This window comes from Sturnira hondurensis, unplaced genomic scaffold (assembly GCF_014824575.4).
Source record: "Sturnira hondurensis isolate 20B ecotype Veracruz unplaced genomic scaffold, ASM1482457v3 Scaffold0022215, whole genome shotgun sequence".
Taxonomy (NCBI): Eukaryota; Metazoa; Chordata; class Mammalia; order Chiroptera; family Phyllostomidae; genus Sturnira; species Sturnira hondurensis.
The window spans coordinates 11,703,773-11,730,091 of record NW_028094846.1 but is presented as its reverse complement, the minus strand read 5'-3'; the positions used below and the strand labels follow the sequence as shown (position 1 = coordinate 11,730,091).

The following is a 26,319-nucleotide window of genomic DNA, read 5'->3' as shown; positions in this document are numbered from 1 at the left end:
GTTGGCCGTGTAAGGCAAGGGCATCCGATGAATCCGCTGCTGCCTGGACACAGTGTCCCCCAACGCCCCCATCCTGTTGGCATCTGTGATGGGAGACAGACCCTGACAATGCACAGCCGCAGAGGAGCAAAGGCCACCAAGACGCACCTTGGATGTGAAGCAACAGAGAGGTCCTTAGACCATAGACCAAGCCCGTAGCTGCTCAGTCGCTGTTAGAGGGGCTGGCTGGCCTGGTTTAGCACGGAGAGACCCCTGTCCCCAGAAACCCCTCAGTGCCAGGCAAACCACACTCCCCCGAAGGAGTAATCCCTCCCTGGGAGACAGTGTGGCCCATAAGGAGCCTGGGGAGAGGCGGGCAAAGGTTTCTGCACCGCGATGCAGGGGTGGGAGCCCCAAGCATGAGTGACTTCTGGGGGTGTCTTCTGGGGGTGTCGGGGAAGAACGCTGGAGTCGCGCGCTTCCCAGGTCTTTGCTTACTCCCTTTGCAAACTTTGTCGCCCTCCTCAGAGCTGCGGATCTTGCTGCTGTGTGGCAGCGACCTGCTGGAGTCCTTCTGCATCCCAGGGCTCTGGAACGAGGCAGATGTGAGTAGCAAGGTCCCCACGAAACACACGCCACGTGGCGGGGGGGAGGACGGGAGGGGGCGCTTGAGTCTGGCCTCTGGTCTTCCCTCTCCCCCAGCCTGAGTCTCCTCTCTCCCATGAGCTCCCAGGAGGGCAATCGCTTCACATCTCTAGGGAAGAAAATTTTCTCACCTACTCTCAAGCTGGGTCTCCTCCTGATTTTCACACTCCCTCCTCCTCCTGCTTGCTCCTGTAAAGCCCTTGGGGAGAAAGCAATCTGAGTCATAGAATACCTTGTGTCCTCCTGGGGGGCTGCGTGGTAGGTGGGGAGGCAGGGGTTTCAGAAGGCCTTTACCCTTTTGAACGGGGGTTTTGTTTTCCTTTGCTTCCTTTTGAAGAGGTAGTAAATACCTTCCTAGAATTCCCTCACCAGGAGAATGGGGTCAAGAGGGCAGACATTAATGGCAAGAGGTCGTTAGGATCATTCTGACAATTGACTGGGAACGGACCGAGCTAGGGAGTTTAACTTAACGTTTAGAAGCTCAGTGGACAGCTTTCGTGGCCAGACCTGACTGGGACGGTCTCCAGCCAGTGAATTCATGAGCTCCTTGCGCTTCACATGTAGGTTCGCTCTTGTTCTTCCGTGAATTCATTCACCTGACAGGCAGGGCGGCTGCTCTCAGTCCACAGCCCTGAGCGAGCTGGAGCCCAGGGCGGTCATTCTGGGCCCTCGACCTTGATTACCTTCCGCGTGACTCTGAGAAACACTCAACAATTTTCCAGGCTGTTGTTGTTTTCTTTTTAATCTCTGAAGTCTGTAGAGTGTTATCTATAACATTTGGAGATTTAAAAAATATATACAATACAGTCCTCCCCCGCCAAGTGCAAGATGTATACATATGAAATGTTTTCATCAGACTCAAGATTCTAGTTCTAACACAAGTCGTGACGAAGTGTGGTCTGAGCATCAGTTTTACCACCTCTAAAATGGGCATCATCATGGTACTTACCTCACAGGATTGGGGCAGGAGTGAATGAAATTGTCTAAGCAAAATGCCTTGCCCAGCACGCGACATACCGTTCCATATATCCCATGTTAATACGTGAACTTATGAGCAGACATGTAGGTGTACACACAGCTTCTCCAGGAGAAAGGCACCCACACTACCGTGCTGTGGGGTAACTGGAGGGGAGGGAGGGGTGCAGGGAAGCAAATTACACTGTGTGGTCAGTCCTTCTCACCTCCAGCCCTCAGTGACTTCCGGCAGGAGGAACCCAACACCCCCTTTCAGTTCTGCATTAGGTGGCTCAGTAAATGTTTACTTTCCTCTCTACTTCACCAGGTGCGGTGGAAGTAGAAGGGAATGCAGGCAAAGTGCTGTGCCAGGTCTCAGCAAAGCTCCTTCAAGAACCCAGGCAAAGCTGGGCGGTTGTCTGGGACCCATCCCTGGGGGAGGCTGGAGTAGTGTTGGGGGGATTAAGTGGAAGCTAGCAGGAAGCAGGATCAGGGAGCCTCTAGGGGCTCCCCTCGAGGGCAGACCCAGCCTCTGTGGAGCCTGGAACTGTCCCAGTTTGGGGACTGGGAAGCTCAGCCAGGCCCTTTGCTCTTCCTGGTTCGCCTGCTCACAGCAGGTCCCCTAACGTCCTCTGCCCTTGAGTCCTCAGACCTGACCTCTGAATGCCAGAAGACAGCGCCACAGGCCTCTCCAGTTCCAGTCGGCCCCTGACGCTGGAGGGACGTGCTGGTTAGGGCAGAAAACTTTGAGAAACCAATAGCTGCTGATTTACTGGGAATGTGAGAGGGATTTACTGGGAGGGAGACCTCACCTACGGAACTGTGTTTCCCCTGGGCCGACCATCCTGGAGATCTGGGGCGCCCAGCATGCCTGCTTCCAGGGGCACAACTGCCCCAGGCAGGCAAAGCCCCACATCCAGGCCCACAGCCCAGGCCGCAGGGCTCTGGGGGAAGGAGATGCTCAGAGCTCACTCCAGAGAGCTTTCTAGGGCCAAGAGCTCTACCTCCACCCCCCAACCTGGCCAGTCGCTCAGTCCTCTGATTCCACCTGCAGCCAGTCTGTGGGGTCCTTAGAACCATGGTGTCAGAAGTAGAGAGAAAAAAAAAACATCAAGGAGCCGCTTCCTTATATAATGTGTGTGAATCTCAGCCCACAGCACAGGGGCACCAAAAATGTTACATCTAATTTATTGAAACCACATTAAAATTCAACTGCAGACCTTTATCGCACAGGGAAGGTGGGAAGTTAGTCTTAGGTGCTACTGGTGAGCAGAACCTGAGAGGCTCTCGTTTGCCCTGACCATGAAGATCAATGCACGGATGTCCACACAGATGTCTGTCCTCGTCCTCTGTGGCCCCTCAAAGTTGGCAGCCCCCTACTCTGTGCCCACCTGGGGCACAGGCCTTGTGGCTGAGTCTGGAAGCCCAGCGCTGGGCTCCACCCACCTCTGATCACCAGGCCCCATTTCCTTCTGAGGCTTTGCCCCTAGTATGGGGGTGGGGGATGGCGAAACCTCTTCTTTTTATTCTAATGGTATCTCCGCTATTTTCTCTCTCCTCCTCGGGACATCTGCTGAAATCCCTTCAGTGAATTTAAAGCTACTGACTTCAAAACATTCTGATTTCTGCCTTGCAAATGAGTCCCGTAACGGGTCTGGTTCTCTGTCAGAAATAGGATTGGGGTTGGGCGAAAAGGGGGTACAGGTGTTACTGGAAAGGGGGCCTGCCTAAGGCCAGTGGTAGTGTGTGTGTGTTCTTGGCTTCGCACAGGAAAGATTTCACAACCCGAGTCCAGGTGACTCTGAGGGCATGTTTATTCAGTCCTGGGACAGTGAGTCAAGGACGGGCCTAGGAGAGAAGAAGCAAGAAGAGGGAGACTAAGCAGAGCTGCTTTGGCTGAGAAGTCAGGGAGAAGGGGCCTTGGAGACAGCTTCAGGGGGTGAGCCCAGGACCCTCTGCTGCTGCCCACTGCTCCCCTGGGTGCGAGCCTCATGGGGTCCCTTAGAGTGTAGGAGAGGCACGCCTGTGGGGGAAGAGGAGAGGGAAGGGAAAGGCGCGGGCCTGGGGAGGGAGAGCGCATCCTGGGTCCTTCGTCTTGAGGGTTTTAAAGGCCAGGAGTTTAGGGGACATCTTAGGGGAGGATCTCAATAGAATATGCATGAGTTTTCCAGGGGTGCCCTTGCAAGGTCGTGGGCTCCATTGGCTGGTCAGTGCCAGGGCAGGGGATCTAAACAGCAACATGCCAGGGGAGGAAAGACCACCCGGGGGCAAGGTCCAGCATCAGTTTTTCACCCACTGTGGGGCAGGCAGGGCTTCCCACCCTGGTGACCTTCTGTATCTGGCTGTGAATTGCTCAGCCGTTGTGGTCAGCTCTGTCTCAGTTTCCCCATTCCACAGGCCAAGATTTCCTAGCCTGCTAACCTGCCTCACGGGGAGAAGGAAACTAGTTAGTAACTCAGTGAATTATTCCACCGCCCTTATTCGGGCAAGGTTGGCTCTCAAGGTCTAGGAAAGGAGAGCCTTTCTTTCAAGGCAGAGTATAGGGTGAGCCCTTTATAGTCTTCTAGAAGGTTCTATCATCTGAGGCTTGCCTGGAAGTGGCCCTTTTTAGGAATTTCAGTTCCTAACCATGAGATTACCGGGGATGAGGTGTGCGAGACCAGCTCCTATCATGGGTTTCATTCATTCATTCAGCCCTTACCAGAACACATTCCTCTTTATCACCTGGTGTCCCAGGGGATACCCGTTGGCCAAGATCTCTGCTCGGTGACTGTGAGCCCAAAGCTTTGGGTCTGCCCATGACAGAGAACAAATCTTCTTGGAGAAGTCCTGGGCCCTGGCTTTGTATTCCAGTCCCCTGTGTCTTCTCCAGAGTCGTCAGCAACAAGAAGGCAAGGAGTCACCAGTTCAGACAGCTCGGAGGAGAACTAGAAACCTCTCTACCTTTCTGGCAAGCAAGCTCCAAGGGAGCGTGGTGCAGCTCTGTCCCCTCCCAGGCAGGGAGGCAGCTGAGACAGCCAGTTCCACGGCAGGACTGCGATGGCCTTTCTCCGCCACAGTGTCCCAACTGAGTCCATCCTGCCCTTGCTGTGCTTTGGGTTCCGAGCCGATGCTCTTTATCCAGAAATCCAGTCACACAACTAAAGGGACAGCCCCACCCCTCCTCAAACACATCCCCTGGGCATTGCTTGTCGGGCACGAAGACCCATAAGCCCCTCAGAGAGTTCTGACCCCCTCTGACCAGTGACACGGCCCTACCCCTGACATTTCACAGGGAGAAAATTCCAGACGTGCTCAGCAAGTTTCTCTTTGGAGAATCCAAAAGAGCTGCTCGTAGGTCCTGGCAGTTGGCATTTTCATTCTTGATTCCTGAGAGAAATCAAGATTCCAGATTCCTTCACTGGCCTTGGAGACAGGACCCAGGCCCTCTAACCTGTCCCATTTCCAGACGTTTAATTAAAGAACTAGTCTCCCCTCTCAAGAGCCCCGGTCATTGCTGTCCCCTGCTGCTTCCTGACATGGGCACCAAAGCGGTATCTGGTACCTGCGGAAAACCGAGGCCGAAGGCTAACCGGTCAGCCACGGACAGACTTACAAAGCCAGGAGATTTTTTCACTCGCCCGCTCCCCTGCCCCAAACAGGACCCATGGTCCAAGGGCCTCAGGCTGCCAGCTGCCTTGTCCATTACGTGGTATGGGAGGCCGCCTGGCAAACAAATTCTGACTTAAGCATTTTTCCTTCAGTCAGTCCTGTAACTAATACTTACTGAGCGCCCAGTGTGAACATCAGCACATATTTGCCCTGGAGGCCCCTCGCCATCTAAAAATATCTTACATTTTATTGCGATAGCTCCTCATGGTGCACGAATGAAACCACGTGAACAGTTCAGAAGGGTTCCTGAACCCAGTGAGCGCTCAGCGAATGTTGGCTGTTACTCACTCATGGGGTTTAAAATATTTATCGAGGAGCCGGCGCGTGCCAGGCACTGTTCTAGGCCTGGAGGGAGAGGGAAAACAAAACAGACCGAGTTCCCCTCTGTGTACACTTTGCTTCCCAGAAGGGAAACAGACCATAAACACTTGGATCGTTTCTCAGTTAAGCCCTAGAACATTCCTGTGCAGTGGGGTCTCTATCCCCCATTACACATATGGCAACCAGGGCTGCCATGGAGTGACACTGATCCAAGCCCCCTCACTACTGAACAGCAGAGCAGGGCTTTGCAGAAATTTGCAGANCGTTGGGGGGGCGGGCTGGGAGAGGGCTGATCCGCGTAATTCACAGACGGCTCAGGAGGAGGCAGTGCTGAGCTGGGCTTTGACTGACGGGCAGGGTTGGGTTAAATGGGTGGGAAGAGAGGGCTTCGGGGCGGAGAGGAGGCTGTGCAAGAAGATCCCCTGGCGGGAATGAGACCTTTCGGGGAGATGGTTCTGACTGGTTGAAATGAAAGGCTTCTCTTGGTCTCTGTTTGGGGAGCTTTTGACTTCTCATCAAGCTGGCAAAATCACTGAGTTTAATGATTACATGGATTAGCCGCTCTCAAACAGTATTTGCCTTTTACATGAGTGAGGGTCAATATTTAACCCAAAGGAATGAAACTCTAATGGGACACTGGGCACCAGAGATGGGTCAGTGAGAAAGGTGTTTTTTCTCGCTTTCTTGCTGCCTTTCTCAAAGCCCAGCATTCCACCGGCTGGCTCTCATTGGCTGCAGCCCACATTTTTCCAGCCAACCAGCTGTGGGCTCACTGTTTTCTCCATCCACCAGCTATGGGAAAACAACCAAAGCAAATAAACATAGGAAGAGCCTGGGGCACTGGCCACTCCAGAAGAAATCCCTGGGCTCCGGGACAAGTGGGGCCAAGACAAACATTTGGTTTTTCAGCCCCAGATGGTTTTTATCAGACTGTCCAGCCGCAGCCAGGAAGCCCGATGGACACTTCCACCCCGGGGATTTGGTCCCCCGCACCCATCAGCCTGTGCTGACTTTACAGGCTCCAGGCAAGGACGCTCGGCCGCTACTGCAGAGATTCTGGTTCTCGTGTGAAAGGCGCTGTTGGCTTGGTCGTCGGGCTGTTGACTGGAGTCTGGAATCCCCTGCCTTCCCACACTCTGAGTCAAATTGGAAGTGGGGGTGGGGATGACTCTCTCTGGGAAATCCCTCTGAAGCATCTTTTCTTTTCTTTGCACTAAGAGGCATTCTGGGAATACATTCCCATTTTCTTGACTCTTAGCCCACTCACTTCTGCCCAGCCCCCCCTCTAGAGAGGAGCAGGGGCCAGAACCCAGGGGGATGACTCATTACTGAGAGGGGTGGAGCAGGTGTCAGAAGGCTGTCACCTGTGTGGTGGCTTCTCCTGGACGCCCTCTCCCTGCATCTTTTCTAGTCCGCTCAGAAGTAGGCCAAATAACATACCCCAGGGGGCGATGTAGAGTCGTGAACTGAGGTTTTGATGCATGACATGCCTGGAGAAAAGACAAGAGTGTATTTTCAAACCAAAAAAGGTTTCAAGTCACTGCCATGGGAGCCTTACCAATGGACCTAGAAGAGGGGTTGTTACCAGGAAGGGGACCTGGCCCGCAGCAGGTTTGCCTAAGGCTGGCCGGTAGCATGTGGGTTCTTGACTTTGTGCAGGAAAGATGTCACAGCGTGACCCCAGGTGAGTGCGAGAATATGCCTATTAAAGGGGCAGTGAAACAGGGAAGGGGTTCAGGTAGAGGAAGCCACAGGAGAGAGCCCAGGCCAGGCCTTGGAGAGAGTCTCTGGGGATCAGGCTGGGACAAGCTGACGCTGCCCATTGCTCCTCTGGTTGCAGGTCTCCTGGGGACTGTCAGAGCTGAGGAGATAACGTGCCTCGCCCTGGGGAGTGGGGGGAGAAAGGGGGAAGGGAAGGTGGGGGCGTGCTCCCAGGAGGGACAGCGCATCCTGGGCCCTTCAACTTGAGGATTTGAAAACCTGGGAGTTAATGGGGAGAATCTCAATAGAATATTCATCAGCTTTCTGGGTGTGCCCTTTCAGGGTCACAGTCCCCACTGATTGGTCCGCGCCAGGACAGGGGGGGGGACATTAGTCATTGCAGCTTGTCCTGGTGTCGCCCACCTGGTTTTGCTGCTTTTCTGGGCCAGGAGCTGAAATACAACTGAGGCCTGGATGTCACCTCCAGGGAGGTGACCTTCTGTGTCAGGCTGCAGATTGCTGGCCAGTCTGTTCAGCCATCTGTCTCGGCTTCCCATTCTACTTGCCAAGGAAGTTTCCTGGTTTCTTACTATCCTGCCTCAGGGTGGCAGAAAAAGCCCTGAAAAGAGCCCAGAGTCGGTTCAAATTCACTTCCTGGCTGTGCAACTTGGACTCGTTACTAAATCTCACCGAGTCTCGGTTCTCCCTCCTGTGAAATGAGAACCAAGGCACATGTCTCAGAAGACAGTTGATGCTAGGGTTACATGTCATAAAAAATAAAGCTCCCAGGATTGTGCCTGGCACACAGCAGGTTCCTTAGTGAATGCTTTTCTCCTCCTTAATGATGTTCCCTTGCTGATCCTTGAATCTCCTCATCTGGAGAAGAAACAGCAGTGTGCCCAGGTAGCTCATGTGCTGTACCCTGGGAAGAGAGCACTGTTTGGGAGAGATGGCTAGGGCTCTGAACCCCAACTTAGGACTCTGAGTGATCCTGCAGAGGGTCTTACCAGTCAGGCTTTCCTGGGTGAGGCAGTGTGAATTGGATTCTGTTGCTAAGGCAAGTCGAGGCCTCTGTGGAAACACACTAATGGTTTCTGTTTGGAATCGGAATGGAACCCCTTCTTCATCGTGATGTGGTCCTCGTCTACTTCTGCTGCCTCCTCTCTGGGCTCCAGCTCCACCTGGTTTCTCTACTTGAACAGTTCTTCTCACCCCAGGGCCTTTGCACTCGCTGTGGCTTTACTGGGAATACTCTTCGTCCGGGAATCCCTAGTCATTTAGGCTTCAGCTTAAAAGTCCTTTTGTTATACATTGAATGCTCAGAATAGCCCTCCTAAGATGTGCTACTTTGGCATGTGCTGTTTTGAGGTGAAGGCAATTAAGACACCATGGGCTTGCAAGAAACACTCCCCTAGGACTATTTAAAGTTGGGGCCTGGCCCATAAGAAGAGTTATTACCAAAAATAACTTTTTAATACCTGTCTATAGGGCAGAGCAAACACTTAATTACTGAACATCTGCGTTGTTGTTCTGTGAATGAACGTCTTCCTCTCCGAGCCCCAAGGCGCCTGACCTCATCCTTAGCTCAGAATGCCATGGATACCTCATCTTGCCTCTCTGTCCAGAACCTCTCTTGTATGTGGGGTTCCCATACATGAGTCCGTAGTTCAGTTTGCTTATTTTCTCTCGTCAGTCTGTCTTATGTGGGTTTAATGACTAGACCAGCAAAAAGAACCCAGAATGACAGAAGAAAATGTCTCCCTTCCTCACAATAGTCAGTGATGTATTTAGTTCCACCTGATGTTCTCTTATCTACATATTTATTTGTTCACAGTCCACCCCTACTAAATAGGAAGCTCTGTGAGCCCAGTACATGTACCGCCTTCTCCGGCCACAGCAGCGTAATGCCCAGTGCGCCAGACACACTCACCGAAAATTTGTTGAATGAAAGAATGACCAGGTTCCCGGGAATAGCTTGGTTGGAGGTGTTCAGCCCGTAAGACCGTTTGCCTCCACCGTGAGATGTGGCTTGTGGGTAACTTTTGACAGTTGCCCATAAGATATTCGCCACTTAATAGTAACCTGCTTATCCTTCAGAGCAATGCAGCCGAAAGAATCGTCTGTGTAATGTCTCCCACCAGTCAGTGACTGATCCAAGTGATAAAGCCACATCTGTGCTGCTCAACCCTCTGTCCCGGAGAGGTGCCTGGCTGAGACCACAGGGCCTCCTCCCACCCGAAGCATCCCTGAAATCCAGCAGGGCAGGTCCTGAAGTGGAGCAGGTCCATCGTCAAAGGATGATGATGAGAACGGCACATTCCTTCCTAGAGATTTGCCCCTGGGTCTCTCTCCCAAGGCCAAGCTGCTTCTGGACTCAACACGTCTCCTATTTCACCCTCGGATTCCCCAAGTTTGGGGAAGCAGAGCCCACCCCTTCTACCTGCTCCCCCATCCCCACCCCCACCTCCCCAGGGAACCTCTGACCAGAAGATGAAAAGGCACAGTGAACACTGTGCTTGGGAACAGGACCGATATCACAGTCCCTCACCTCTGGGACATGACTCAGGCCGGAGCTAACATGAGAGGCCACCATGTGCTGGGGGCAGGGGAGAAGGCGCCCCGATCCTGCCCACCGCGGTGTGGCGGTGTGAGGTCACATTGGTCACTACCAGGAGAGGGACCTGTCACTCTGGACAGTGCTGCTGCATCAGCCGCTTAGCCACCCGTCTCCCACCTCCCCGTCTCCAAGGCAAAGCCTACAGAGAGCCCTTATGAAGACACAGGAGGCACCAGACCCCTGGTGCTNAAGAATCGTCTGTGTAATGTCTCCCACCAGTCAGTGACTGATCCAAGTGATAAAGCCACATCTGTGCTGCTCAACCCTCTGTCCCGGAGAGGTGCCTGGCTGAGACCACAGGGCCTCCTCCCACCCGAAGCATCCCTGAAATCCAGCAGGGCAGGTCCTGAAGTGGAGCAGGTCCATCGTCAAAGGATGATGATGAGAACGGCACATTCCTTCCTAGAGATTTGCCCCTGGGTCTCTCTCCCAAGGCCAAGCTGCTTCTGGACTCAACACGTCTCCTATTTCACCCTCGGATTCCCCAAGTTTGGGGAAGCAGAGCCCACCCCTTCTACCTGCTCCCCCATCCCCACCCCCACCTCCCCAGGGAACCTCTGACCAGAAGATGAAAAGGCACAGTGAACACTGTGCTTGGGAACAGGACCGCTATCACAGTCCCTCACCTCTGGGACATGACTCAGGCTGGAGCTAACATGAGAGGCCACCATGTGCTGGGGGCAGGGGAGAAAGGCGCCCTGATCCTGCCCACCGTGGTGTGGCGGTGTGAGGTCACATTGGTCACTACCAGGAGAGGGACCTGTCACTCTGGACAGTGCTGCTGCATCAGCCGCTTAGCCACCTGTCACTCGGTCTCCCACCTCCCCGTCTCCAAGGCAAAGCCTACAGAGAGCCCTTATGAAGACACAGGAGGCACCAGACCCCTGGTGCTGAGACAACAGCTCCATCCCAGGGCCAGGCAACCCCCCCACCCCCCACAGGCTCCAGAGGCAGAGACAGCCCTAGCCACCCTGTATTTCCTGAGGCCCCGTGTCCACCCTAACCACCCCCATTTCCTGGGGCATAGGGGGTAACCTCATGTTTGCCGGAATCCCCAGAGGTTCTCTTCCCATGGATAACCTCATCCCAAGCCAAACCAGAATATAGGCAGTTTAGGCAGCTTGCCTGAGTGCCTTAAAGCAACACCTTCCCCAAGGTGGGCTCAGGGCAGAAGGATCAGGGAGCTTTGGGAGGAGAGAGGCCCCAGCCCGTGGTAGACATGTTGTATCGAAATCCCTGGGGCGAGGTCTGGGGATCCATCTCTGTTGCTGTTTTTAAAGTTCCCCAGTAATCCTGCTGACCAATCAGATGGAGTCTGGGAACCCCCAGTCCATCTGTTAGGGTCACTTCCTTGCGTCTCCAGAGCTCCCACAGTGGGCTTCCCTCCACGTCCACAGACAGGGAGGGTTCATCAGCTAACGCCTCAGGCAAGCTTCCAGAGAAAACACTGCAGGCATCCACTCATTCAACAGAACCTGTGAGCCTCCAGGATGCTCCAGGGCCTTTCCACCTGGGGACACGGCAGGGAACAACTCACGAAAATCCCTGCCCTCATGGCATTTTTCTATAGAGAAGGCAGAGAGAAAAAAAACTAGGTTAAACAAAGAAAATACACATGGGGGCAGATGGAGATACGTGCTGGGAGGAAGGTGAAGCCCAGAAGAGGGGAGGGGCTACGAGGGCGTGGGGAGCATGTGGGTCTCTGCGCACAGGGATACAAGTTCCAGCGGTAAGGCAGAAGGTCTCGCTAAGAAGGTGACATTTAAGTAAAGGGTTTTGAACTAAGGAGCCGCATCATTTGGCTTCTGTGTTAACACGATCATTCTGGCTGTTGGGAACAGACTGGAAAGGCAAGAGGAAGACAGGAGCAATCCACGTGAGAGATGACGGAGGTGAATTAGTTACCTGTCGCTGCAAAGTTGGTGGCTCGAACCACACAGATTCATTCTCTTACATGCTGGAGGCTGGGCATCCGCATAAGGTTCATTGGGCCAAAGCTAAATTGGTGGGGGGGGAGGGGGGGCGCGCTGTACTCCCTCCAGAGCTTCCAAGGAGAATCTGCTTCCTTGTGTTTGCAGCTTCTGGAGCTGCATTGCTTGCTTTCCTTGGCTCACGGCCCCTTTTCCTATTTTCAGGACCAACAGCGTAGCAACTGCAAATCTTTCTCTGTGGTCTTTGCATCATCTCCTCTCCTCTGCCTCCCTCTTGGAAGGGCACTTGTGATTGAATTAGGCCCCTCCCCCTAGACTGTTCCGGATCGTGTCCTTAAGTTTAATCACTCCCGTAAGGTTTCTTTTGCCCAACGGTTTACAGTCACGCGTTCCAGGGATTAGGACCCGGATATCTTTGGGGGCCCTTATCCCACCTGTCAGAGGAAACTTAGACGAGGGTGGAAGTGAAGAAATGGTTAAAAAGGAGTCAATTCTTGGATTTGTTTTGCAATCACGTCAACTGAGTTGCCTTGTAGATCGAATGTGGGATATGAGCGAAAGAGAGGACTCGGGGAACATGCCAAGGCTTGGCCTCAGCCATAGTAAGAAGAGTTGCCATTTACTGAAATGGAAGGCTCTAGAGCAGACATTTTCAGGGGGGTTGGCTGATTAATGTCAGAAGGTCAGGGGGCTCATGGACGTACTGGGGCAAGTCTGCCTGTCACCGGTTTCTGGAAAAGGAAAACATCTCAAGCAGCAAGGCTGCGTCTGCTTGCCACCCCACAGTGAGCCGCCTGGCACGGTTATTGATGCGGTGCTCAGATCCTTCGTTCCTTAGGGGAAAGCTGCAGGTGCCCGCATGTCGCCCTAGGGCCATGCACCGAGGATGCGGAGTTCCGACTGCCATTCTGAGCCCTTGTTTCCACGCTCTAAACTAAAATGCTCTCTTTATGTAGCCCCATGATTTTCCGCGTCCGCGTAACATCGGAAGCACCCATCAAGTTCTCAGAATCCGGCGGAAGGCAGACCCTCATTGCACAACCTACAGCACTACCCTGAGACACCTACGGGGCTGAGCCGCGGAGGGATCTCCTGCGCGTCTCCAGTCCCTCCGCTCCCCTTCGCCCCTCTTCTCCCGTCTTCTCTTTCCTACCTCTGTCTCTACCCTACGAATTCCCCTGGAGTTTGAACTCAGTACTTAGATTACTGGTTCTCAAGCTTGGCTGCGTATTGCAATCACTTGGGAAGTTAAAAAAAAAAAACCTGTTGATGCCTGTGTTCAATTCCCAGAGATTCTGATTGAATTGATCTTGGGTGTGAGCTGGACTTTGGGAATTTTTTTAAGCGCCCAAAGCAATTCTACGGTGCAACCGAGCCTTCGAGCCAGTGAGTTCAGTACCCTTTGAGCAGGGCCCCCGGGGGCAGCATTCTAAAAGCCGCGGCAGGAGGGGCTGGCTCTACCCTCAACGCCCTGCCCTGCCCCTCCCCAGCATTCCTGGTTTATAGGACAAGGGCTCCGGGCCAGATTATCGGATCTGAGCTCCAGCAATCAGTGCAGCCTGTGGTGCAAGGCTCTAATTTTCCAAATGGCACCATCCCTCGGGGGCCCTGATATTCCATACTTGCCTTTAACTTCTCTCCACAGCTACCCTCTAAGGGCACCTCCAGCCGACTTTTTATTTCAGCAACACCAGAGCTCCAGGCGCAACTTTAGCTCCGCTGGTACGCAATGGCAGAAGTAGGGTAAAGTAGTTGGAAATGCTCAAGGGCTCGCGTGTGCACGCAGGCGCTCACGCGCTTGCGTACGAACATAATCAGCGAAATCAGACGTGGGATTCCGCTGGCACAGAAATCCTCTGTAGGAGCAGCTCTTACAGTGCTTCGTAAAGTCTCTCTAGTTTGGAGCATTATGAGGAGGAACCTGTGGCCCTTCCTGCCAGACCAGGTCTTCTTGCTCAATGAGCTGTCCTGCCTAGAAGCAGCTCGCCTCCCTTTCCCCGCCCTCCATCGGGGATCTTTAATTGGCAAGATCTAAAGAGTGCTGTGCCCGGGCGGGATCTCAGTCTCTAAACGCCATCCGCCTCAGCCTCTTTGAAAATAAAAATTGGCACGAGTTTGCAGAAAGCAGTTTGGTAACGTGTCTCAAGAGCTTGAAATATGTTCAAGTCCTATCCTTTCATCTAATTAGTTTACTTGTTATCCTAGAGAAACCATCAGAGATGGGGCAGAAGATTTATGTATAAAGATCTTCAACAAAGTGTCATGTATAACTGCAAAAAACCAGAAGTCCCTGCACACTTTCTATAATACAAGATCGGTTTAACATAACATTCGATATCACCGTATAGCCTGGCAATAAAATGCACAGATGGCTAAAACTTAACCTTTTCGAATGATTTTAGTGATGTGCGAAAATGCTCACAATGTAATGTTTAAATTAAAAATGCTGGTAAAATGATTTATTTTTCAGTTTCATCCAAATATGGGTGTAAAATCCATAGACACTTCTTTGTAGAGAGGAAGACACTGGACAGAAATAGACTACGGTTGTATTAGTGATTCTCTGGGTGGTGTGGTTCTGATTGATTTTTTTCCTGAGTTTCCCAAGCTTGTATCATATCTATAACCAGGAAGAATTTTTAAAAGTTACTGTTTTTAAATTTTAAAAAGTTACATTTTAAAAGTTACAAGCTCCCATCAGAGGCTGTCTCAGAAGTGTCCCCACTATAACCTTCCTCCTGTCACGTCCTCTGCACACACGGATGCATTTCAAACTCTTCGCTGCCCCTGGGACCCACTGTGGCTGGGACGTGGGTGAGCAGGGGCACCTTCTGGCCCCTCTCAGCAGCCGCCCAGCCGGCTGGGGTTTTCCTTGCTGGCCAGCGGGATCTGTGTCATCCCCGGGCTGTCCATCAGCAAGGACTATGTGTCAGGCGCATTGTTCTTCAGCATCGTGGACTCGAGAGGAGCCTCAGGAATAGGAGAGAGCTTGCGCGGACACGCAGAAGCACGTTTATTCATTCAGTCTGGAAGTATCTATCATGCACCTTCTGTGTGCCAGGCGAAGTTCTCACTCATTCCACTGACACTATTATGCGTTGTTACTTGAAAGAGTTGCCTCGCGTGCCTCGCGGGGCTAAGAAGGCACGCGCAGGCCTAAAGGGTAAGACAAAGAAGGCAGTAAGGCTAACGCTTGGGGTTCCACGTGGACGAAGGCTCCGCCCTGCTAAGCAGTTGCTGAGTAAGTTGGAGCCATGATCTCACAAAGGGTGCCCCTCCCCCCACCACTCTGTGTTCTTCAGATGGAGGTGATTGTTGGGGACTTTGGGATCGTGGTGGTGCCCCGGGACGCAGCCGACACAGACCGAATCATGAATCACTCCTCGGTACTCCGCAAATACAAAGTGAGTTCTCCCTCTCCCAGCTGGTGTAGCTCTGTGGTGTGGCCCCTCTCGGAGAAGCCTGGGAGGCTGGCAACCTCCTCTCCCTCCTCTGTCCCCAGAACAACATCCTGGTGGTGAAGGATGACGTCAACCACCCCATGTCTGTGGTCAGCTCAACCAAGAGCAGGTACGTTTGCTTCGTCATAGGAGTGGAGAATGGGAAGCAGCCAGGCCAAGCCCAGAGCAAAACAGAGCAGCGGCCCTTTTGTACCCATTGGTGCCTTCCCTCTGCAGCTCCACACCCCATCCCCCCCGCCCCCCCACCCCGCCCATCAGTGAGAAGGGCCTCAGGGAAGGGCACTTTCTTCTCTATCAGGCTCCTGGAGGAAAGACAGGAAATGATGAATCCTAGGAGCCCCGATGAAACTCATCTTCACAAGACCATGGTGCAGAGAAATGAAATAAGAGAGCTAATATTAAAATGCATACTGTGTGCTCAGGCTATTCTACGTGCTTTTCATAGTGAATCATTTAATCCTCATAATCACTGAGATCATTGTCACCCTCATCTCCTGGAGAGAGAACTAAAGACCAGATGGGCTTAACTAGCTTGCCCAAGGTAGGGCAAGCTAGGAAGGGGCAGCTGGGAGGAAATGGGGTCACCGGGACGGAGAAGGAATGGTGGGGGCAGGAGGGAGTTTCCTGCTGGGGATTCCACTCACTTGGCCGAAGTGAAGGCTGGTGATGGGGGGGCGGGGGGGGGCAAGCCTTTGCCCTGCCAGAGAGTGGGCAGACCAGTCCTCCTGCCTGGCCTCGGGGAAGGCTGTTTGCCTGATTACCGCCTCTTCTCCTCCAGGCTGGCCCTGCAGCACGGAGACGGCCACGTGGTGGATTACCTGTCCCAGCCGGTCATCGACTACATTCTCAAGAGCCAGCTGTACATCAACGCCTCGGGCTAGCAGCTGCACAGCCCTCCGCTCCACTCTCCCCTTGTCCTCCGCCAACACACTGGCCCCTCCGGTCTCTGTCAGTCCCCTGTTTCTCTCTGCCTCTCTGTTTCTCCATCTCCTCATCTTGACTGTTTCCCCCTCCCACCCCCCACAGTGTGGGGACCCGAAGAGCACCACGGCGTCCCTTTATTCCGCAGTCATCTTTGGACAAACTTTCCTCTAGTCTCTGGGTTGGGGGTGGGTGAGGGAATAGGGGTGGGACTTGGGGGGAAGTGCAGTCCTTGGAGATGTGCTGGTGTCCATCTCCCAGCATGCTCTAGGGAGTGGTTCTGGTGTCCATCCTCCCAGCATGCTCTGGGGAGGCGGCTCTGGCTCTTGCCTTCCCAGCATGCCCTTTACCACAAAGGGCTATTGTTTTCTCTTTTCTGTGTTTTGTTTCTTTCGTTTGATTTTGATTGTTGTTGTTCACGCCTCAGAGAACTTGGATGGAATCAGTGTCCGCAGTTCTTTATGTGTGTAGCCTCAATGCAGTCCTGTGGGGTCACTTCCCCGTGATAGGAGACCGTGGCCAGCCTCAGCACAGCACGCGCGCGAGGGCCACAGCCAGTGAAGAAGGCCAAGCCACCTCCACTTTCCCTCCACCCTCCTACCTACTGACCCCTCACCTTCCCTCTAACAGCAGCAGCAGCAGCCTGGGGTCAAGTGTGAGACTTTCACCTTCTGAAACTGGGGAGGCAGGTCTGGGAACAGTAGGGCTTCCTAGAAGAATTTGAGTCCATTTCCTTGGTTTCAGAAGACTCTTTTTCTGAGGCTCTGGGCCTAGGCTCCCACAGAGCCGGCCCATCTCCATTTCCTGGTGGCATCTGTCCAGCTACTTCTGTGGGCTGTGACTGATGGCAGAGTGTAGGTTTCCTGCCAGCCAGGCATTGCCAGGGATCCCTCGGATCACCGTCTGAACTGGTGGAGGCCATACTTAGCTACATTCCTGCATTTGAGAGGAATCCCATGGGCAAGACCTGATAATTCACTCATTTCTGAAGTCAAACACCCTAGGCATTCACTCATCCCTAGAGATCTGTGCTAATGGCAATTATTTGTTGCCTGTTTGGTTGGGACTTGTCTGTGTCATAAGGTGAGTCCGGGATGACGTAGGAGAGAGCAATTTGTTGCCCTGATTGAAACTGATGATCCCCACCCACTCAAGCCGCGGTGACACAGGCAGTGCCCTCATGAGGTCCGTTCTTTCTGGAGCAGCAGGGCCTGGGCCTTGTTTCCGAGGCTGGTCTTATCTCCTGCTGGGCCCTGCAGCCCCGGCCACTGCCTGAAGAGACCTGCCTGGCAGCGGAGTGAGTTTCCAGAATGGAGATGGCGAGGGATGCTGGGAGGTCGGGAGGGACCTCGAGAACCACTGCAATTTCACCCCCTTCTCTCCCTAATTTCCCACCTGCCTTCACTGTCCCTGGAAACAGTACTGACAGGTTCTGTTCTGGTCGTTCAGGGCCCACGCATGTCCTACTTGGAGAGCCAGAAGGAAATTATTCTCATGCTCTGTGTCTCACCCAGCCTCTGCCTCATGGGTTTGCAGGTGTCTTTGAGGAATGGTCCCTGAACAGCAGGGCAATTTTATCCAAATCTAGTACCCGCTATGGCCCGGGAGGGGTTGGGTGAGATCTAATGCCAGGAACAACAGTCTTCACCACACACTTCACATCTGCCACATCCTTCAGTAACCCCAGGAAGGAGAAGAGCCCGGGAAGGGTAGCACCCGGGAGAGTCCTATTCCACTTGGATTATGGGAATAATCTGCAGAGGAAGGAAGGAAGCTTCTGGTCTTGTGTCTCAGTGTTTGGCTAAGGATCATGGATTCATAAGTGAAAAGAACTTTAGAGCTTAGTTGATTCAACATTCTTCTTTAAAAGATGAGGGAGCGGAGAATCTCTGAATTAACTGGCTGGTCCCAAGTCCCAGCAAGTTTAGAGACCAGCAAAAGGACACTGTTTCCCTGACCCTTAGTATCACACCCCATGGTTTCTGCCCCTCCAATTCCCGTGATATCGACCTGGTAATAGGTGGTTTCGACTCGTCTCAGCTTTACCTGCTCTCAAAGTATGTCTGACCCAGGTGCCTTCTATGTATGGCTTTGTCTATGGCCGACCTGGGGACAAATGTGATGATGAGGAAGGCTGGAGCTAGGTTTCCCTTAGAAGTTGAGAAATCTTAGCAGCTTGGAGGAAATCCTAGAAAGTGACTCTCTGAATCCAAGACAGGGTTGCTTTGTGGAAGGCTAAGAAAGACCCAGAATGCTCAAAGTGAGACCAGTGTTGGAGGCAGAAGGACAGGAGAGCCTTTGTCCAGGTGAAGAGACAGAGGAGCACTGGGCGTGGGGCTCCCTGGGGGAGCATGGTAGCCTCAGGGAGGTGGAGCCCATGGGTAGAGTTTGTCGGGAGGGTCCACCTGAGCAGATCTGAGAGAGACAAGGTGTCTTCGGTCCACTCTGCTACTCTGCTGGACTCTGTGGTCAAGCCCCATTGAGCCCACAGCCCATGGGAGAACTGGGCTGCGCATGCACTCAGTGTGGGGCTGGGGAGGCCCAGAGGAAGGGAGAGATGAGCTGAGGAGAAAAAACGGGCCATGGAAGCAGATTTCTAGGAATGAAACGGGGCATTTCTTGGTACATCGCAGGGAGCGTGTTACAATAGCTTTCCTTTCAGACACGGCAAAGTGAAGTGAATCTCCTCCTGGGTGGAACTGCCTATTCCCCATCCTGGGCCATTCTTCCTTTGCTGGGGGGAGGTTGGAACTCCTCCCTCGGTCCAGGGCAGGACATTGTGACCCAGCCAGTGACAACACCAAAAAGAGGATTCAGGGTTGGAAGTAGTGCCCCAGATGCCCAGAGACTAGCCTCCAGGCCCTGGCCCCCACTCTGGGTCCTGCTCCTTCCTACAAAGTCCAACCCAAGGCTGGCCTGGCTCAGGGATTATGGAAAATGCCTGGGCTGGAAGGATCCTACCAAGGCGGGGTGTGGAGTCACGTTTTCTGTCTACCAATAAAAATAGTCCCTCCCATATTTCTGAAAGTGGCTGAGGTGAGGGAGAACAGGCCGAGGGAAACTCTGTGTCAAGGGCTGTCTCTTCAAGGAATGACCCTCAGGGGGAGTCTGCTGCTAGCTGGTACCTCATACGCCACCCCAACCCCAGGCAGCCTCTCTTGCTTTCATTTTCCTTGAATGTACAGAGGGACGGGGGAGGGAAGTGTCTTACTGAAGTGCCTGATACCCAGAGCTAGAGCTTCGAGAGACACCATTCTTCCTGTCTCAGCTTGACCTACCTTCCCCCAACATTCTCGGGTCTCATGCTCCAGCTTCTCAAAAAGAATAAACGAATTTGCTGTTGTACTTAAGTAGAAAGCGAGACTCAGTAATCAATATCAATAATCTATAGCAAAAGGCAGAGAATTACAGGGAAAAACGTGTATCTTAACAGCCCAAATCTATTCATCCAAACCACACACACACACACACACACACTCACACTCTTTAGGGGACTAAGACAGAAGCATGTTATGTTTCATTCACCAAAAGAGTGAGGCAAACGTCAATCAGCAGGATAGGAAAAGCTCAGGATCTCTCCCACGACTACTGCAGAAAGGCCAGGAGGTGGAAGGGATGGAAACAGGGACCAGTCTGTAGCTCATCCAATTAGGACACTTGAGGAGTAAGTAGCGTTGAGGAAATGATGGTGAAGATGCTTTGTGGAATTCGCCCAGTCTGCACCTTCCTAGGGCTGCTTGGTAAACTCCGCTCCTCCCGTGGTTTCTTTGTCAGGAAAGTTTGGAGTGTCCTGTTAACCTGTTCCAATTAGGGCTGAATCCAATTAGGGAGGAGCTGAGTCCTGTTCCTCCCTCTCACTCGCAGGGTCTGGAACTCAGTCTGATCCGGGCAGTCTCAAGGATTGGCGTGGGGAGGGGAAAGTTTTTTTTTTTAATCACTTTTTGGTCACTCAAGCTGCCATTTTAAGAGTAAGATTTGCTTTCCGGAGACCAATTCATGAAATAAAAACTACATTCGAGTTGCGCCGCCATTTCACGGTGAAATATTTTGAGTAAAATTTTGTTGCTTAGACTAGTCAGACGAAAGTTTTATCAGCAATAGGTTACAATTATGTTAATAAATTATACAATGCTACCAGAGCCTCATGTCCTGGTCTAGAATTTTCTCTGTGGGTTGTGGAATTAAACTCTTTTTCTTCATAGGCCTATGAGACCGGAGGCAACAGTTGTAAAAAGTTCTTACAGCGGGAGGGTTTCTGCCTGGTTTAGCTGATGACATGTATGTGCGTGTATGAAAGTGTATACAACACACCCAAGGACCATGAGTAGGGAAGAATCATTCGCAAGTGGGTGAATTGTGCCTACATTTTCTGTTAAAAAATATCAAATCTTAGATTCTACCTAATCTGCATAGTCTGGTATTGGTTAGCGTTAGCTCCTTAATGAAATTAGGTCTTTACAAGATAAAAAATATATTTCTGAAAATTAAAAACCTGAATAACCTTTTTTGGCATAAAAGATCTTAAGGAAGGCTGTTTGTGAAACTTGTACATCATTTTGGCAAGGTAAAAAAAAAAACAAAAAAAATTTAAATTGTTTAATCCTGCTGTAACTCTTAGTTTTTTTTTGTCATTTTTAGTTGTGACGTACACGATGTGTTGGTTTAGGTCTAAATGGCGACTGTCACTAGCTCGTTTCAGGTGTGATTCAGAAAGTGAAATGGCAATTTCCTGTGAGCCCAGCTCATTTAAGGCTTAGCGACTTGTTTGTCAGATTCGTGGTGGGGTTTTTTTAAAAAAATAAATCATTTTAGTACTTAGTATTTTTTTGCTGTTGTTGAAAACTGGGATTAGCAGGCTTTGTGTGTACCCGTGTGGGTTTGTTGGTCCAGGATGCTCAATACGCCTCGTAAATTGATTCCTTGTATTTATGTATGCTATTCTGGCACAAAGCTGGACCCTCGTGCCTCTGTCCTGAAAGTATATGATGATGAGAACTTGTTTAAAATAAGGCATAAACACTGTTTTCCTATGCCAACTTTTGTGAGCTTATCGAATATATGTTCTAAATGTGAATTAACATGTCCATACATACACATTTCTTCCTTGTGGGCCCATAAGTAGATCTTCGAATTTTCTAGGACGTTTCATGTAGGCCATAGTATCACAAAAGCAGAGGAAGGCGTCTAGTTTCTGCTTTCCAGGAGGGGAAAACTGGACCACAGCAAGAAGCCCAAACAGTTGGCTTCTTGCATTTAACATGCAAATGTTAAAAGAAGACACAATAACCATATTCCTGGTCCTTGAGGCTTGTTCCAAACATTGGACATGACCAAGTATTTTCCTACCCTTGCCTGACAAAAATACTGAAAGAAAAACACATCCTGGAATAAGATTTAAAAAAAAAAACAAAAAAAACGCATCTGCTAAGAGGTCCTAGTCTATGGACAGTTTCATTTCTACCCCCGTCTTCCCACAGAAATCCCCATGAGTCACAGTAGAGGATCCTGTCCGTAATCGCCCACCATCGACGTAGTTAGTCAGAAACCTCTCGGAAGAGAAGTGCGACACCGTTTTTATTACAGATTATATAAATACTGATGACAAACTGGGAGAAAGGTTCTCTACACATGGCAGGGTCAGTTCAAGACTGGCAGCAGAGGCTGGGTCCCGAGTAGGCTATCCGTGAGCCGCATGCCCTTTCTCTGTCCTTAGGGACAACGTCTGAGAACCTCGGAGATGAAGGAATCATTTCTAAACCGAAGGAGTCACAGGAGTTTCTCTTCTGTTGTCCTCTCTCCCCTGGGGGGAGACATTCTTATGACTTTCTTAGCAATCTGTCCCACTGAGGAATCCGTTTAGGGTGGCAGGCACCTTGGTAATGAACCAGCGAAGCTCCCTCCGGCAGGAGCTCACCCTCGTCCGTACATTCAGCAGGGACAGACAGCGGATCACTAACGCTGCACTCTCCCTTTTCCTCATGCAGAATTGTCACCGAGAAGTGGCTTCCTGCAAATGACCGTATTCCCCAGGCCCCGTGCAAGTTAGATGTGGTCTAGACCACGGAACGCAGGCCCGGCCCATGAGAACCTTCCACGTGTCTCTCTCCCACTTCTTTCCCTGCCCCGCCCTGGAATGGAGAGAGGTCCCAGGATAACCCTAAAAGTCACAGGTTGGAAATGGCAAGGGCTCTGCAGGGACCACGTGGACCTGCTTCCCATTCAGCACATCACAGGAGCAAGAAAAAAAAAAAAACATCTCCCGTGTTTGAGTTATGCACATTTTTAGGTCGGTGTGAAGTGAATGAATACATCTACATTTTCTCGGCACTAGTTAATGACAGGAAGAGCTATGTGACCGAGTCTGTCAAGACCGGATGGGAAGTTCACTTCCACAGAAGGGAAAGCCAAGGGATCAGACCTGTCCGTGTTCGGCAGGTGGACAGGGTCAGTGCGGACAGGGCAGAATCCTCTCTTCAGCCACATGGGTAGACGGCCAATTCAGGATCTGAATATATTATTGTATGTCTGTGTGTTAGAAAGCACGGGCAATGGACCACAAGCTACTGATTTTTTTTACTTTTATTTCATAGCTGATAAAAAAAAAAGACAACAATATTCATTATAACCGCCACCTTGCTCAGGGCGTTCCGGAAATAAATCCTCCTTCATGCCTAGGAGACAGCACCAGTCACATCTCATGAAGTTTTCTCAGGGTTGCCGAGGGCCAGACGAGTTGCTCAGCAAAAGGATTTAAAAACGCTAACTCTAGGACTCCCTGCCCTTTCTGTGGCATTTTTGTTCCCACTGTTCTGGAACCTCCACGTCAGGCTTCAAGTTTAACAAATTGGAAACGGACCACAGGCATCTAGGGGTCATTCTTTACTTAAAACATGTCCGTGAAAAGCTGAGGACGTACAAGGGTGAGGCAGTATGCCAGCCTTCCTGGCCGGGACGGGGGGTGGGGGGAGGGGGCAGTGCCTCTGGTCTTCCCAGCAATGCCCACTGGCCTTACCATGACTCAACAGTCTGTTGCAACAGTCTGTGGAAAGGGGCAGAGTGACCGCTGGAATGCAAAGACGTGTGCACAACCCAGAAGCTGTCTCAGCTTTGCCCAAATCCAACTGCGCTCATGGGAGTGTCTTGCAACATATGTTCTGTTGAGAACAGAGGTTGCAGACCAGCGGGTTTGCAGTAAACACCACGGGTGATGACCAGGGATTGTAAGTGAAAATGTAATTTTTTTAATGTGGGTCTTCCTCACTGGACAATCAACTCTATGAGGGCAGACCCTATGTCATCACTGACCCCCAACCCTTGTCACACGAGGGGTACTTAATAAATACATGTAAGGATGGATGGATGAATGAATGGATGGATGAATGGATGGAAGGAAGAATAAAAGGATGAGATTCTACCCAGCTCCAGTGCAAGCAGGGACATTCTCTTCCATAGGGCGCGAGAGAGAGTGAGATAAAACACATAGTGGAGAATAGTTTTTAGTGTTTGAAAAGCAGGACTGAATTTGGACCAATAAATCTTCTAGACAATACTGTACCTCTTTCATTGCCCAAGCTACATTTCCTACCGCTTTGAACCCCCAAAGGGAGTTCCCGGTGGTCGCTTGGCCGGGAGAGAATGCTGAAGGGATGATGCCGTGGAATCATCAGAGGCAGGACGTCCCTCTGGGGCCCCGAAGGACTCGAAGGCAGCTGGCCACCAGCGGGCACCATTGCGCCAATGGGCTGTGTAGCTCCTCACTCCATCACTGCTCACTCCTTCCCGCCGAAAGGGAGCACACGTGCATGGACTGGGTGGTAAGTGGAAGGTACGCCGACTAACGGGAACACTGGACATTGCGTGTCAATAGTATTTTACGGGCCATGGGAGGTCTTGACTTCACTCTCTGTGCTGACAGGAGGAAGAATTTTATGCGTGAACAAAGTGAAAACGTTTTCCTGGGGTCACGTTACTCCAAGAATGAGCCGACTATCACCCAGCAGCACGTGTCCATACTCCAGGACTCCGGTTATGACTCTCCCGTGGCAATCTCTGCCTGGGGATTTTGTCCTTCCATCCAGTCTATCCCTTTGGATCCAGGCCCCTTGATCAGCCTCCTACTCAATGTTATTTGCCTCGTTGCCCAGCATCAAGAAGCAAACAGCATCACAATGAAGCAATGAGACATCTGTCTGGCCAGGGTCTTGGGGGTGGGATCAGTTTCAGTTGACCCGAGCATGCCTACCCGACATGCTCCAATGTCCACATCCCACCCCACCCACATGAGAGAGCTCCTGAGCCCTGGGGTCTGTATCCCAAGAACCTCAGTTGAGAAATCTGTAAGGCAGCTTCAGTGTTGCTCAAGAGCCTGGGTGTTGTAGCAGCCTGGGGGCAGGTTGTCCCTGATGTTCTCCAAGTTTTTTACATCAGCCAGAATCCCATCTATACTGGTCTCCAGCACGTGGAGGTGGCCCTTCTGTCGACGCGCCCTGTCCTCCAGCTCTGACATCAAGGGCCGCAGCTGGTTGTTGATCTGAGCCTTGGCTCTGGAGAGCTTCTGCTCCAATAAAATCAGCCCCTCTTCGTTCACACTGCCGGGCTGGTCTGTTGGGGAGAAGGAAGAAGGAATTCACAGAAGTGCCGTGCTTAGATTTCCTTACACGTACATGGGTCCTCTGCACCTTTAACTAATTCCTCTTTCACCTGCCTGGAGCAAATAACATGCCAGGCATTTTTAAAAGGCTAAGCTCACCCTAGGATCAGAATCAACCCCAGATTAAGCTTTCAGAGCCAGCCTTAGGCAATATCTTGCTGTTTCCCATTGGAGAACCTTTAGGAACTGGCTGGGCTTCAGGCCCTGCAGAGGTCACAATATGCTTTGCTCTTTGGAGGATGGATTACAGCTGTTATGAAATGATGGAAGATTTCATTCTGGCCTGAAACAGTGGGAATCTAGCTAGATAGTGGTTTATTTCCAAAATGAAATGTAGTGATATTTGTTCAGGTATGTTTTACCCATAAGCCAGGGGTGTCAAACTCATTTCCACCGGGGGCCACATCAGCCTTGGGGTTGTCTTCAAAGGGCCGAATGTAATTTCAACTCCTGAACAGTTAAGAAGTGGTTACATTTATACTGTCCTAAAATTATCTTGGGCCTTTGAAGGTAACCATGAGGCCAATGTGGCCCCCAGTGAAAATGAGTTTGACACCCCGGCCATAAGCCACCTAAAACTGATTATCAGCAAGAAGAACACCTGGCCAGACTCATTTGGTTCGAATAGGTTTGAGCAGCCCTCGGTTAATTCAAAGTCAAGGACAGGTGGCCTCACCTATCAAAGCTGAACAACAGCATTTGATGGTGTGAATTCATTATACCTAGAGCAATTAAAATGCCATTTTCCCAAGGCTGGACAGAGCCAATAGAGTAGAATCACCACCGTGACCAAAATGGTTCAATTTTTCACCTGGAGGCCAGGGAGCATGCACGGATCTAGGGACCTACGGCATGAAGGGAGAGTTAAGGCCGCATGGGGACAAAATAACTGTGTCCATGGCGGGGGTTGGGGGGCAGCGTGAGTGGCGCCAGAACAGCAGGAGCGTCGGAGACGAAGAGACCGCGGCTTGAACGCTGCCTCCATAAGTGACCGTGGGACCTGGGGGACAGTATGAACGTCTTGGCGCCTCAGTTTGCACGTGGATGAAATAAGATAATAAAACCCACCTCATAGGACCTTAAGAAGACTAGAATGATATTATACCATAACAACACCCGGCCGCACGCAGGCCTGGCACACAGTTAAAGTTTAATTGGGCGCCTCTCCCCTTCTCCCCACGCTCTCATTGTCTCTTTCAAGGCCCTCTCGGTTTCAACACTGTTTTCAGAACACTAAACAAAGCTGCTAAAATCCCAGCTGGATCGTGTGTTTTACCCTTGGAGGGTGTTTTACGCATCAGGGCTCACTGGGCAGGAAGCAGACCCGTTAGCGGAACAACACAGGCGGCACCAGTCTCTCAGGGTGGTGGGTGATACTCCCCAGAAAAAGCGGGGTTTGCAATTGTTCTTGTGAACGGAAGCAGGAGAAGCAAGCCTCTTCCTGAATGTGGCTGGGAATGAGGACCAAATACTTAGTTCCTTGCCTGC

General features: G+C 51.6%; 2 protein-coding genes across 2 annotated transcripts in view; one reads left to right on the top strand and one right to left on the bottom strand.

Annotated features, from left to right (window-relative positions):
• The window catches only part of NMNAT2 (nicotinamide nucleotide adenylyltransferase 2), a 112,255-nt gene extending 92,457 nt beyond the window's left edge, over positions 1-19,798 (top strand). Inside the window, exons 8-11 of the mRNA XM_037035132.1 lie at positions 508-584; positions 15,102-15,203; positions 15,302-15,369; positions 16,039-19,798. Of these exons, the coding sequence (XP_036891027.1) occupies positions 508-584; positions 15,102-15,203; positions 15,302-15,369; positions 16,039-16,141 (350 nt within the window). The 3' untranslated portion in view covers positions 16,142-19,798. The remainder of the gene's footprint in view (positions 1-507; positions 585-15,101; positions 15,204-15,301; positions 15,370-16,038) is intronic.
• A 2,944-nt stretch (positions 19,799-22,742) lies between these two features.
• Positions 22,743-26,319, bottom strand: part of LAMC2 (laminin subunit gamma 2) — a 53,852-nt gene continuing 50,275 nt past the window's right edge. The window contains exon 24 of the mRNA XM_037035057.1: positions 22,743-24,782. Within this exon, the coding sequence (XP_036890952.1) occupies positions 24,529-24,782 (254 nt within the window). The 3' untranslated portion in view covers positions 22,743-24,528. The remainder of the gene's footprint in view (positions 24,783-26,319) is intronic.